Genomic DNA, 13,772 nt, shown 5'->3' on the forward strand with positions numbered 1-13,772 from the left:
CCATCCCTCCAGTTTGCTTCCTGTCTTCACACACACCCTTGTTTTTCATGCTCTCAGCAGGGGCTAAGAAATGACTGGAGTTAATTTAGCAGTTGGCAAAAAGCAGGCGTCCAACCCTTCCCCTTCTAGACTCTCGAGTTTTGTGACCTTTGCACATGTTAAGGATGAAGGCTTTCCTTAGCAAAATTATTCAGTCCCTCCTTTTCTGCAGGCAAAAAGCTTCAAATAACCTGTGAGTGTTCTGACCATTTTTTCCTTCTTGGTCAGATGACTAAAAGTACTGAATTTTCATGAAGGCCATGGAAGCTTTCATTAAGGCAACTTCACAACAAAGTGCTATACACTAACCATAAGCTGCTTATGTCTTAAACAGGAAAACACAAAACTATGCAGAGGTGTGTTTTTACATTCCACCTCAGCCTTCAACATGTTAACTTGACTTAACAGGGCATGTATGTCAACCCATGTGAATATAAGCTTGCTGTTCCACTTCAAGCTCATGCCACTTCAAATCAATGAGTCTTTAAAGCGCCACTGCACTCGTTGCCCTAACCACCCACTCAGGCCCCTAAAAAAAGAAACAAAAGTGGGGAAAGCAGTGGATGCCTTTATAAACTCTTTAAGTGTGTGTTATTGCCGCTTCCTGAAGAACCAAAATTTACAGGACTGGATGCTCACTGGGAGAACAAGGAACATCATAGATTCTTGTCTGCACATCTCTCACACACCCCAAGTAAACCATAATCTGTTTATTCCCAGCATTCATTTTTTTAAAAAGGATATGTGCCTAGCATTTGAAGAGTCAGATATATGGGGCAAAAATGTACAAACACTATTCTCCTTTCTGTGTGAGAAACCAGACTGCTCCCCCTTTTCAATTTTTGGGTCCCCCTTGCCCATACCAGAAAAAAATATTGCAGACACCCATGTCAGGAGTCCTGTGGAAGACCTCTCTCATATCCTTGGACAAGTGACCACATGAACAAGCAGTTGCAGAGCTGTCAGCTGTGGAAGGTGGAACCATCCAATGCAAAAACACACAAGGGCCTGTCAAAGACCCAAGGGTCCAAGGCATAGGGAGTGGCTGGAGCAGCATGGGACCCCTTGACCCTACAAAGAGAAAGCTGTTAAACCACCTCAAAATACCAATATCACACATTCATTGTTTTAAACCTAGGGAGAGCAAGCCCTGCCCTATTATGGGCCAAGCCAAATGGGATATTCAGTCACGTTGCCCCTGTCATTCCTCTTCTCCCACCCCGCCAAAAAATATAAATAAATTACAGAACAAATATCACGGGAGGCTGCTCTCTGCAGCGTAAAGTGCCATGGAAGCAGCTCATTTGCCTTTTCCCAACACGGTGCATTCTGCACTACATGGGGAAACATCCTACCAGATGCATGTAAGAGATCAATTGTTGGGATTAGCAGGAAAAATTGTCTTCGTGGGGGGAAAGCACCAGGGATGGAGGTGGTGGGGAGAGGGGAAAAGAGAGAGGGTGTGAATGCATCACAGGGCTCAGAGGAATCTGCAGCCTCAGAATGTTGCACAGCAGTGGGCCACACCACCCTTTGCCTCAGCACCGCCATCCAAAGGTGCTATATGTGCTTAAGAGCACAAAAGGAAATCAACAGTTGGGGAAGGAGTGTAGCTTAGTGGCAGAGCACCTTCCTTGCATGCAGAAGGTCCCAGTTTCAATCCCTGGATCTCCATTAACTAGGCAGGACTAGAAAAGACTCTTTTGAGACCCTAAAGAGCTGCTCCCAATTAAGCGCAGGCAGGACCAAGCTAAATGGGCCAATGTTTTGATTTGGTATAAGGCAACTTCTGATGTCTCTGTGTAACAGGTTAAGCCTCTGTGCCTCATCATTTCCCACACATTCTGCCTTTTCCCCCTAACTTGAATGCCCAGCATAAATGCAGCAGGTTCATCGAATCCATATATTTACAGATAAGAACAGCTTATACAATAAATGTATAGCTGTTATAACCTGGGCCAGGACTGGAGGCGAGAATGTCTGGGGAAGGGAGTAAGTGGGAGGCAAGGAGAAAAAGTTAAGGATTCTGCTGAAATCTCCCTGCTTTTTGACAAGCCGGAAGAAAGAGTCAACTAATATGCTAAGCAGCATGCCTTACTGAGATGACTGGATTTCAATAATCCAAAAGGGATGAGCAAACAAGGGGTCATTATAAGCAGAAACAGAGATCTATTTATTTTGTACCCGTCATCTTTGTGCAAATTGTGAATTTCTTTCACAACTTTGCTGACTAGGAAGTTTGATTTTTTTCCCCTCTTCCCTTGGAAAGGAAAGTATATGGGTCACAAGGATTTCTATACTCAAGGAAGTCTCCTTTGCTGCTCCAACCATCCTAGATGCATCCAAACAATACTTTGCAGTATACTGAAAATAATAGTTGGATTATCAGTTCAGCTGCCAAAATGGTCTTTTGGGTTTTCAGAGTTAAAAAAAGTTGGTGCATGCAACAGGAATTCACTACTTGGAGGGGCTTTGTATATACACAGCTCATGTCTTTTTAGTGCTGCTGCCAAATTCATTCAGATGCTGAACAGTTGCTTTCCCTTTTTATAGGCTTTGGACATGAATGGAATAGCGATTCCTGTGCTACCAGGATGGCGCTTTAGTGCTTTTCTCATCAATTAAAAAAACAAAGATTTAATCCTTCCCACTATGTTCATGCTATCTTCAATCTAATGCCAGCAGTGCAATACCACATTCCCGTATTGGGGAAAACAGCTCTGCTGCTACTGCTTGCATCTATTTCTTTACTAAACAGGATTAAATGAGCATTTGAACATGCACATCCAGCACAAAGTTATTTTAAACCGCAAATTTCAAGTAAAGGTTTCAGAAATCAGAGGTTAATACAGGGGGAAAGAGCAGCTTAGCTGATCTGAAAAAAGGAACAAAAACATGCTAGATAAGCACATTCAGAAATACAGTAGCACTTAGTCAGCACATGCACATGTTTTAAGATGATGCCTTAATTAAGGAGAGAGGTTTCAACATCAACAGTGATTACTCAGCCAATAGCCATTTTAAAAAGCATGTGACAGTTGCATGATTTCATTCCACATGGCAGTGCCAGATGGGATCTAAGAACTGCCTTTTTTATCAACAACAATATATAGCGCATACTGTTCAAGTAGAATGTGAAGACTCTTCCCAACTAATGAGTCCCAACTACACAGGAGAGGAGAAAATATATCCAGAGTCATTCGTTAACCAGCAGTGGAGGAGCAGGGGGCACAGAAAGGGCAAGTATATTTCAATCTAGATGGATGAGTTGTGACCCACATGTTTAGAACTGGTTCATAAGGGACAACTGCATATTCTTGCATATCCTCAGGGTTCCTTCCAACTCTTATGATCCTATGATTTCTGATTTTGCCTGGTAGCTCAGTAGAGCTGGCAAGCAACAGGTGTGCCTGCTAAGCAGAAGCTGCAGCCCAAGATCCAGGGATACCACCTATGTATTCTTCCCTGTCAGGTCCACAGAGTTAATAGAAAGTATGCAAGCAGACAGCTGACCCTTTAAGCTTCACTTACAGCTTTAGAAATGACTGTTATTGGGGGGGGGGGGCAATTAGCTTTGCAGGATGTGCCTTAGAAGCACATTCTCAAAGTCCAAAACTGCTCCACTGTCACTTTGCCTTAGAATCAGGACTACTGATCAGGGATGCACACATACAAATGTGTTTCCCAGTACTGTACCAATCATCCAAGCAAAAACTCTGGACTGCATTGCTTTCAATGGAAACTGTATTTGGAGGTGCAGCCTTCCGAAACCAACACACTGCAGACAGACAGCATATGTGGATTCTCATCATCTCTGCACTCTGTTGCTTTCAGAGGACTGCACAGCCAAAGGTGTGCTCTACTGAAAGTAGCACACATTTGCATGTATAAATCATAAACAACTGATGTTTATATACCATATACTGGTATCATCTATCTCCAAACTAAACACCAGGCCTGCAAATTATCTATTAGGTGAAAAGAAGGGGTTCCAGAAGGTATGAAACTCTCCTTGTACCCTTAAGTAGGTATATAACCTGTTCTTGCATATCATGTGAAAGGGGCCATAAGTCATTGTGTTAATTCTGGAAAAATCCAGTATCCATCAGTCTTGCTCACATCTGCTCTGGCTTCACATCACTTGGGCAGTATGTGGTTAAGTGGTTAATTTTTTGGCCACTACTGTTTTTTTAATTTTTATGCAAGCAAGGGGAAGTTCCCCTGCCCTCCCCCTGAGCTGTTAGTGGCATTCTGTTGCATTATTACAGGGATGGGCAACAGACAGATCCCAGCAGGAATATCAACTCCTGACTTTTTACAAAGGGCATTAGGCAAAAGCAATGGGAGGATGGGAGAGGGGAGCTGAAGAAGAGATGCCTGCAGGATGGGGGTGGTGTCAAACAGACTCCATAAACCCCTTGAGGGAATAAGGCTGATGTCCCCCAAGACACGTGCATCAGAAGAAGAAGAAAGACTGCTAAGCTATTGGAACTCCCAAGCACAAAGAATATCTTCAAAATCTAATGCACATAGTGGAAGCCGCCCCGCTACAACTAGCAACAAACAACAGGACTCCACTTCCTGCTGTTCATGTCAGTCCTTATTACATCGGAGGGACCTAAATCTTGACCCCACATTTCTACATGTTCACCCATGTGGCAATAATGGCTAGAAGCATGCCATGCCTAATCCTTGTTAAGAGGCACTTGGAATGGAATTCAAGTAAAAGGAGGCCAGCAGACCCCAATGCTGGCTCACTTTCTTTTAAAACATGCCTGGGGAATCCATAAATCTATGCCGCTAACCAGAAGTGTCACGGGTAGGGAGGAATAAATCTGTCCATTTCAGTCTCTCGTTTTTCCAATCTCACTGCTCAGTCCAGTACATATTTCCACACCAGGTTTTCAAAAGTCTCAATGAAAATGCATCAGTATTTCAGCATGTGTTTCTCCTGCTATATTCAGTTTTGAAAGCCATCTTCCCTATTGTGTGCTGTTTTTTATGCGCACCTCCCCCCCCCCCAGGCCACATTTTTGTACACAATCTTTGGTTGGAGAAGTACATTAAGAAAATTCGAAGGAACATGAATTTTGAAGGATAGCTGCATCTCAGTTTGCATATTGTTTCGGAAAGCATGAATTCGTATGAAAATGTGAAACAACGCAAGTTTCTCCCCATCCCTAGTCATGAGTCAGAAAACACACACACAGTTATATGTATCAAAATGCAGTAGCCATAAAGAGAGAGATGCTGAGGGAAAGAGAAAGACTGTTAAAAAGCCTGGTCAGTCTGTACAAGTTGGCCTTCTTTGTATCTGCTGGAACTAAGAAATTGCTTCTTTGGGAAGCTTATGAGAATGAGAGAGTGAGAAACAGAGAAATCTAGCTGGATATATTTTCCCATCTGTCCTCTTACAATGTATTTGGAGCATTTAACACATATTTAAACACAGCTCCTAAGCATCTTTTGGAAAGAGAAAAACTCAAGGCTATAAAACATAATAACTAGCTACAATTGACTAATAGGAATTTGGAAAACAGAACCAAAATGTGTCTTAGGGTAGGGAGAGGTTCCTGCCCTAGAAGGCTGAATTTGTCCTGTCAAAAGCTTCCCTCTTTCCTCGAATCAGAATATTAACTAAGTACATATTATTTAAGTGAATTATACAGTGCAGAAAATTGTGTTGAATCTGCATTAGAAACGGAATGCTTATTAATGAAGGTGGATAACCTCTTAGTTATAAGGTTCTGAAATTCATGCCACAATGATAAATTATAAGTTATACTAAACAATAAATTTATAGGTCAAACAAAATACAGCACCCTCCTACCTTAATGCATATTTCTTATGGGCTAAGCTTATAAAATGCTGATAAATGGGGAAAATACAGAAACTGAGATGGGAGCACATGGGGATATAGTTCTAACAATTCAAAGAGGCAAGTGCAAAAGCCTTCTCAGTTATGATTCTTACTATTAAACCATTATCACTCTTGCAGCTCTAGACTACACACATTTACTCAGAGGTTAGCTCCATTGTGTTGAATGTGGCTTGCTACTAAATAAGAGTGCATGGGATTGCAGCCTTATTGCGTGACATACCACACAATCCTCCAAAGGTCTACTGTACAAGTGCAACCAAGATGAAACTTCAGTATCACTTCCAGTTTCCAACCTGTTTCTGAGCAAAAGGGAGCAATCCTTACGAAGAATCTAAAAGGCATTTGACCCGGAAAGAATCAAGAGTTCAGCAGTGAAGGAGGACAGCTTGTCTGAACTGCACCCCTTCTCCAGAGACCTCAAAATCTACAAGGATTCAAATGCATCAGCAACACATCAAGCATAAAGAATGTGTTGCTAATTGTTTGGATCCTGATCTCTAAAGCAGACAACTAGTGCCAAGAGACTGCATCACAAAAGTTGCAAGAGGCAGGAACTCTAGCTGAGAATGTTTCAATCGTAATGAGCAAAGTAAACCACACAAAAATAACATGGCTACCCCTCTGGAGAGAGAAAAGATTTTGTAACATTTGGGGCTTTCCCCCCATTCAAACATTCCTCCCCCTGCTCTACTACTGTGTGTAATTTTTGCAGAATTTTCTAAATTATAAGATACAGTATGGCTGAACTCTGATAGCAGGGGGAGTTTGCTGTTCTCCTTTGTGGTTACATTCCTTTAAATTATTTTGGATCATCCTCAACTGATTCCAAATCATACCCTTTTGTTGTTGCCCCTATTATCATAACCATTTCCTCATAAAGTGCATCAATTATCTTATTTTACTTGCATGAAATATAGCATTGACATGATTCAACACTCCATGTGGCTTAAGATTCATTCCCCAATGTATGGGCTACTTTCATCCACAAACCACACTGTCTCCTTTTGACTTGCACTGCAATTAAACATACTGAATCACTCCTGGGAAAGCTTCCAGGCATCCAAGTCATCATATGCTAGCTATAAAACATGCTTTCACCTTCCTTTGCCATAGTAAAAAGAATATTATATGAGCCCTGTAAATTCACAATCAAAAGCACTATCCATCCTGAGATGTGCCCACCAGCTTGCAGAACTTTGCAGATATATCTTATTTCCAGATTCTCTGATCTGCACATAATTTTTAAGCTGCCTCGCTGCTGCTGAATGCTTTTGCAAAGTTTCTGGATTCTCCTCAGGGTGTTCTTGTCCTTCTGGGTTTGTCTGCTACAGAGTTTAATGACTGCCAGAGTTCAATTTGGCACTCGAGTAGCTAAAACGGTGGAGGTGGTTTCGATCAGCTGCTTCTGCTATTCACATCCAATTCAAGGAGCAGCGTAAAGAAAGGAGAGCAGTGCCCAAAAGGATGGCTCTAAATCAGGTGTGGGGAACCTTTGGCCCTCCAGAAGTGAACTACAACTCCCAAGAGCCCCAATAGGCATAGCCAATGGCAAGGGATGATCAGACTACCCTTTGCAGTAGGCAAAACCCAGGACAGAATATCCCAAAAATCTCCTCCAAAAAAAGAGGAACCTTTATTATGCCTACCTGAAGAGAGAACCTTCCCAGATGTGCTCATCTCCCTAGAGAGGCTCACCTGGCCCCTACCACTAATGGCTTTTCAGTAGTGATGCGGAGTGGAAATTCCCCCAGCCCATTATTTTTCCACATTTCCCCCCTGTTTCCTCAAGTTTATTAGTAACAAGGAATGGATGCCAATTGTAAATACAATATTAGGCAAGCTTGGTAGTTTCAGAGTCTTGAGTCCTGTTTACTAAACAAAAGTAAAGTGAATGTGCCAAATTAGATCCCTATTAAGGGCACCCGAAAATGTTCTGAAGTAAATTGAACGATGACCAAACGAGACAACCTTTGGAGGGACTTACAGGTCTTGGGACTTTGTGAAAAATTTCTTATGTATCAGCATTTCCTTAAGCTACTTTGGAAGTTCTTTCGGGTGGAAAACAACTAGCTGCCATAGTTTCAAGTCCCTTTTTATTATGACTGAAAATATAATAAAAAATATTTATTAAAAAACACACCACAACAGACCCAATCATGGTGGTAGTGGCACAAGGTGGGGAACAAGTATATTGGGCATGACCCCAAGCCAGCTTTAAATCACCTCCCCACCACAGACTAGCAGCAGCTGTGAGAGCAACTTGGGATCCAGCAGATCTCAGGCTGACTTACAGAGCCTTCTCCCAGGCTCTACTGGGAGAAGTCTGCAAGTATCACTTGCCATCAGTAGTAGCTGGTGAGCTGAGCCGGCTGAAGCAAGTGGCAGGATGCCTCCACTCAATCCAAACGACCCACAGCCCAGTGTAAATCAGGCGGTGGATTGCAGCCTCAGTCAGTCCCTGATGCAAATCTTACTTCAGCCACGAACTTAGGCAAGCCAATGGTCTCTCAACCCAGTCCCTCTCCTTCCATCTACAATAGGAAAAGGATACCGCACTGAGAGCCAGTGTGGTGTTGTGGTTAAGAGCGGTGGACTCATAATCTGGTGAACCGAGTTCATGTCTCCACACCTCCACATGCAGCTACTGGGTGACCTTGGGCCAGGCACACTCACCTCACAGAGTGTTTGTTGTGGGGGAGGAAGGGAAAGGAGATTGTTAGTCGCTCTGAAACTCCTTAAAGGGGAGTGAAAGGCAGGATATCAAGTCCAAACTCCTCCTCCTCTTCTTATAAGGTTGTTAAAAGAATTACAAAGTGAAAGTACATGAAGTGCTTTGAGCATTCAAAAGGCACTATATAAAAGGATGAGTTTTCCCATTTTTTTATATTTTAGTTAAGAAAGCAAAGAGAAGGATACTCCTGCATTTAGCAGGACTCCAGTCCTCAGTAATGATGTCACATTCAAAGTTCCAAAACACCATTCTAACAATAGCAACAGTGCTTCATATTTCTGCTAGAAAACTTCACACACATAATTACATTATTTCTAGCAAAGCTATAGGGTTCTAGCTTAGCAGTAAATGTGGCACTAGAAATCCAATGTTTCCAGATGTCAAACTGACATCTGGACTAGGGAGAAAAGGAAGCCAAATTGCAAGAAGACAGGTAACACGGTTCCTCTTAAGGAAGCCATTTCCTTTTTCTTTTCTTTTTCATTTCCTTTGTTGCCACCACTGTAGCTTTCAGTATTTAATCCTTGAAAAGAAGAAATACTGCAGACCTAACATCTGCGGATTCACGAGTGCCCAGTATGACTCAGGCTCAGATGACTACTTAAAGGTGGCTCTTGCTACACAGGCCATGGAAAGTATGCTTCATTTTGCAAGACGCTGCAGTGTTGTACGAGTTCACGCTTACAGTGATCAAGGCTGAACTGCAAAGTCAGGAAGTTACCACAGAGCCATTTTACCACCGTTCAAGCGGTATACAGTGGTACCTCGGGTTAAGTACTTAATTCGTTCCGGAGGTCTGTACTTAACCTGAAACTGTTCTTAACCTGAAGCACCACTTTAGCTAATGGGGCCTCCTGCTGCTGCTGCACCACCACGGCACGATTTCTGTTCTCATCCTGAAGCAAAGTTCTTAACCTCAAGCACAATTTCTGGGTTAGCGGAGTCTGTAACTTGAAGCATATGTAACTTGAAGCGTATGTAACCTGAAGCGTATGTAACCCAAGGTATCACTGTATAAATATTGCGAAATAAAGTAGTATGTATCTCGCTTGCCCGTCCCTTATTTCTGGGATGGTGTACATAAAGCTGTCTGTGTGTATGTGAACATTTTGCAAGTGTTGTCAAAAGGATTAAAAAGCTTAAACTCTACCGCATGGATTGGGGAACCTGTGGCTCTCCACAGAATGTTGCTGGAATACAACCCCTGATCATTAGCTATGCTGACTGGGGCTGATGGAAGTCCTAGTCCATCAACATCTGGAGAGCCACTTAGCCATCTCTCTTCTAGTGGCTTGATCTGCACATTATTACCAATGCATGATCACACTCAAATGCAGCACCATTTCCCCTTCTCCCAAATAAACATTTAATAACACAACACTCGTGGAGTTTTGTGGGTTTCCTCGTCCATTTCACCTCATTAGCTGTTGGCAGAGACCTCTGAGCACAACATACATAACTTAATGTTACCAAGAAAGTGTGATTTGGGGCTGCAAATCAGGAAGTGATTTGGCCGCACTAGTTTCACGGGGCGAATATGGCTTTTGGAACATGCTTTCTTCTGATGGCAACGTAGGTCTAGCATATGAAACCACATTTTCCTGTGCTGAGAAGAGGTCTTGGTGCATTGGCTTGTAAACAAATGTCTTTTAAAATGTTTTTGCACAGTTGGGGTGGGGTGGGAACCTGTGACCCTTCAGATGTTGCTGGACTCCCATTTCCCAACAGCCCCTTCCAGCAAGGCCAACGGTCAGAGGGGATGGGAGTTGTGGAGTTTGACCATTTCTGGAGGGTCACCTTTGGCTTAAGTAAACAATTAACAGAAGATCTCGGGGAGAGGAAACTGCACAGCTCACCCTTCACACCTGAGAGCTCTTACAAGATTCGAGTTGGACAGGAAAATGCATTATTAGATCTCCTCGCACTTACCTGAACAGATTACACCTTTATATCTTGGGCAGGAGAAGTCATCACACTCGCAGAACAGCCCATAGATCTTCCCAAATTCGCTCTCGAAGCAGACGCAGTGGTTGCAAGAGCATTCCCCTCGGCCGTTGCAGACCCGCTTCCCTTCAGCTTCGCGGCACATGTTCTGGTACATGTTCCCACTCTCGCCTTCCTCACATTCACACTTGGCTCCCACGTGGCCCGGATCGCAGTCACATAACCCACACACGTAGGTGCCGTTCCCACTGCACTTGCTGCTGCTGTGCTCTATCTGTTTGGTACATCCGCACACGCAGTTGTAGGTGACAATCACCTCCAGAGTGTCCCGAAACCAATCCGGCTTGATAGTGAACGTATGCGAGGTGTTCTCAGCGGGGCAACTCCGAGCTTCTACTGATATTTCAAAGGAAACCTATGTGGGAACAGTGAAAGGTAGGAATGGGAAGTCATCAGAAGCCTTTAAAAACTCAAATGTTTTGGCAGAACCAGCTCTACCGTTGGGCAGGTTGAGGCGGCTCCCTCAAGCAGCAAATGCGGGGGGGGGGGGGAGTGAGCCAAGGAACATATACCAAGTCAGGCTATTGGTCCATCTAGTTTAATATCATCTACACTGACGGGCAGCGACTTCAAACAGGGTCTCTCTCAGACAGAGACTGAACCTGGGACCTTCTGTATGCAAAGCTCTACTACTGACTGATGGACTTTCTCCTTAGACACCCTGCCATGGGCATCCTCAGCTAGCCTCCTACCGCCCCCACCCCTAGCCCTGGATATAGTGTTGGCTGCTGTTCTGCTGCCACTACTGAAGCAGGATTCAGCCACCAGTCTGATCAGGTTCTGTCTGCAGAAGGGTATTGTCCTGCTCCACACAGAATAAACATTAGAAGTGTAGTTGAATGTGAAGCCCTGTTTACAGCCTAGGTTGGAGCTCCTAGGAACAACCTTCAAAAGGAAAAAGCAAGGGCAAAGATATCCCTTCAATTGCAGCAAACCCCCATACCATTTCAAGCAATGGGAATATTTTTGTTAAGTTGTTCTTATTTTACTTTGAAGGAAAGCTCCCTCCTCTAGCATTAGAGCACAGATCTGCAAGTCTTCCATCCTCCCTGTTACATTTGATTTTATTCTACTGCCATTGCTCTATTCCAGGCATAGGCAAACTCAGCCCTCCAGATGTTTGGGGACTACAACTCCCACCATCCCTAGCTAACAGGACCAGTGGTCAGGGATGATGGGAATTGTAGTCCCAAAATATCTGGAAGCCTGAGTTTGCCTATGCCTGCTCTATTCTGTTTGTGTATGCTACTCTGGGAAATTTTTTTTTTTAAAGAATGTGTTATAAATGCTTAATAAATAAAATAAAAGTGCAATTATCTCTGCAAGCTAAGGGAGAAGTCGGTCTGAACAATGATTTCCTGTTTTCAGGTTGAAAACATTGTTAGGGCTTGCCTTAATTCCTCCCCTCCCCCCGTTAATTTTTGTTACATTATTATAGCTGCTAACCTACACACACCTACCTGGAAGTAAGGCTCACTCAACTCAATGGGACTTATTCTGTATAAGCATGCATACAGTTGTACTTTGAATTGCAACTGTGAATCCTTTATTAATGAAAATGAACAAAATGGTGTTGTTGTTTTTAAATGATTGCATCCACAAGCTACCAAATGCCCACGATATTATGATACACAATCCCCCCGAGTGCCATGTTTTTAAAAACACATGGCATAAAAAACCTGTCAAACTGGTAGATTCAGCAATGATACAAACTAAACTCAACACTAGATATTTTTCTCTTTGAGAAGTGAAGGCCAATGGCTTAGACTGCAAATAAGTGTTGTCTCTTTTATTCCCCCCTTTTCTCCCTTGCTTTTTTTCTTTTTTTAAATGAACACAAATTTGCAGGCTGCTTGGAGAATGCAGAACTGTTGCTAATAAAACAAGGGACAGCCCACTCCTGTAAAACACAGCGGCACGAATGGAGCAAAGGAACTGATTTATGAAACTTAAAAGTATTTACATATGTCAATGCAGCATGTTAGCTTTGCTCCAGGTTTATCTATCAGCCAATTTCTGATGTACTTCGAAACAGGCTTGGTTTGAAACACACAGTGGGGATGGGGCAGTCTCTTGGCTCTTTCAAAGCGTCAATGAGAATTCTTCATTTTATTGAAATCCCAGCCTGCTCTGCTCTTCTGCGCCAGGTGGCAATGTGCAGATGGGACACTGCAGCAAGTTTCACTATTAGTAACCCCAACAGTGCTGTCCTCGATTCAAAAAAAGCATAGGAAAGCCTGATCTAGAGACTTGCAGGGGTATGAGTAGCTCTCCTCCTTCACAAAGGAAAACAGATCAAAAAGAGCTTAAAAGGTTTGCTGGGAGGAGCCCCAGGATTACATGGACCATAGAAGTTTCCCAATCCTGTGATCAGAGCAGATTAGAACTCACAATACCCAGATTCTGTCTTCTTCAGGGGAACAAGCATGAAGCATCTACAGCAGGCTTCCTCAACCTTGGCCCTCCAGATGTTTTGAGACTACAATTCCCATCATCCCTGACCACTGGTCCTGCTTGCTAGGGATCGTGGGAGTTGTAGGCCAAAAACATCTGGAAGGCCGAGGTTGAGGAAGCCTGATCTACAGTGCCTTCTCCCAATGTGTGATTTGATATATTCATTTCTGTTGGATAACGATGGCACTTATTGAAAATGCCTATGCAAATAGGCCTTGTTCATGTCACCTATCTGCACTTTCTCTTTGCAGGGTAGTGGGGAGGAGAGGTACCATTCAAGGCCTTCTCACATAAGTGCTTTTTGGGTTTTATAAAACATTTTTCCTTATTTTTTTCATTAATAACACTCCAATATGGGCCACATTATTACAATGTCAAATCATAGTACAATTTAAAAAGCCAATTATACATTTCCAAATTAAACAAATCTGGTGACTTCCTGTGTTCTGATCGTCCAAAGATAATTATTCCTTGGTCCTTCTCACTTAAGTGTTAATGCACATAGGCCCCAGTTCACACTGAATATTTGACACACTGCGCTGGATGTAAGCAAAACCACAGCTTGCATCAACATTCTACTGTACATAAAATCCACAGGCTGGGGCCACGTGGGAAGGCGATTATAGTAACAGCTGAGGAAAGAGCACGGGAAGCAAAGTAGGT

The 13,772-nt window shown here is 43.1% G+C and overlaps 2 protein-coding genes across 2 annotated transcripts in view; one reads left to right on the top strand and one right to left on the bottom strand.

Moving 5' to 3' along the window:
• UMPS (uridine monophosphate synthetase) overlaps window positions 1-13,772 on the top strand; it is a 55,693-nt gene that overhangs the window by 29,078 nt on the left and 12,843 nt on the right. The window lies entirely within an intron of this gene.
• ITGB5 (integrin subunit beta 5) overlaps window positions 1-13,772 on the bottom strand; it is a 78,950-nt gene that overhangs the window by 18,576 nt on the left and 46,602 nt on the right. The window contains exon 10 of the mRNA XM_081871487.1: window positions 10,581-11,010. Coding sequence (XP_081727613.1) covers window positions 10,581-11,010 — 430 coding nt within the window. The remainder of the gene's footprint in view (window positions 1-10,580; window positions 11,011-13,772) is intronic.

Source organism: Podarcis erhardii, assembly GCF_964252035.2.
Source record: "Podarcis erhardii genome assembly, chromosome: 1".
NCBI lineage: Eukaryota > Metazoa > Chordata > Lepidosauria > Squamata > Lacertidae > Podarcis > Podarcis erhardii.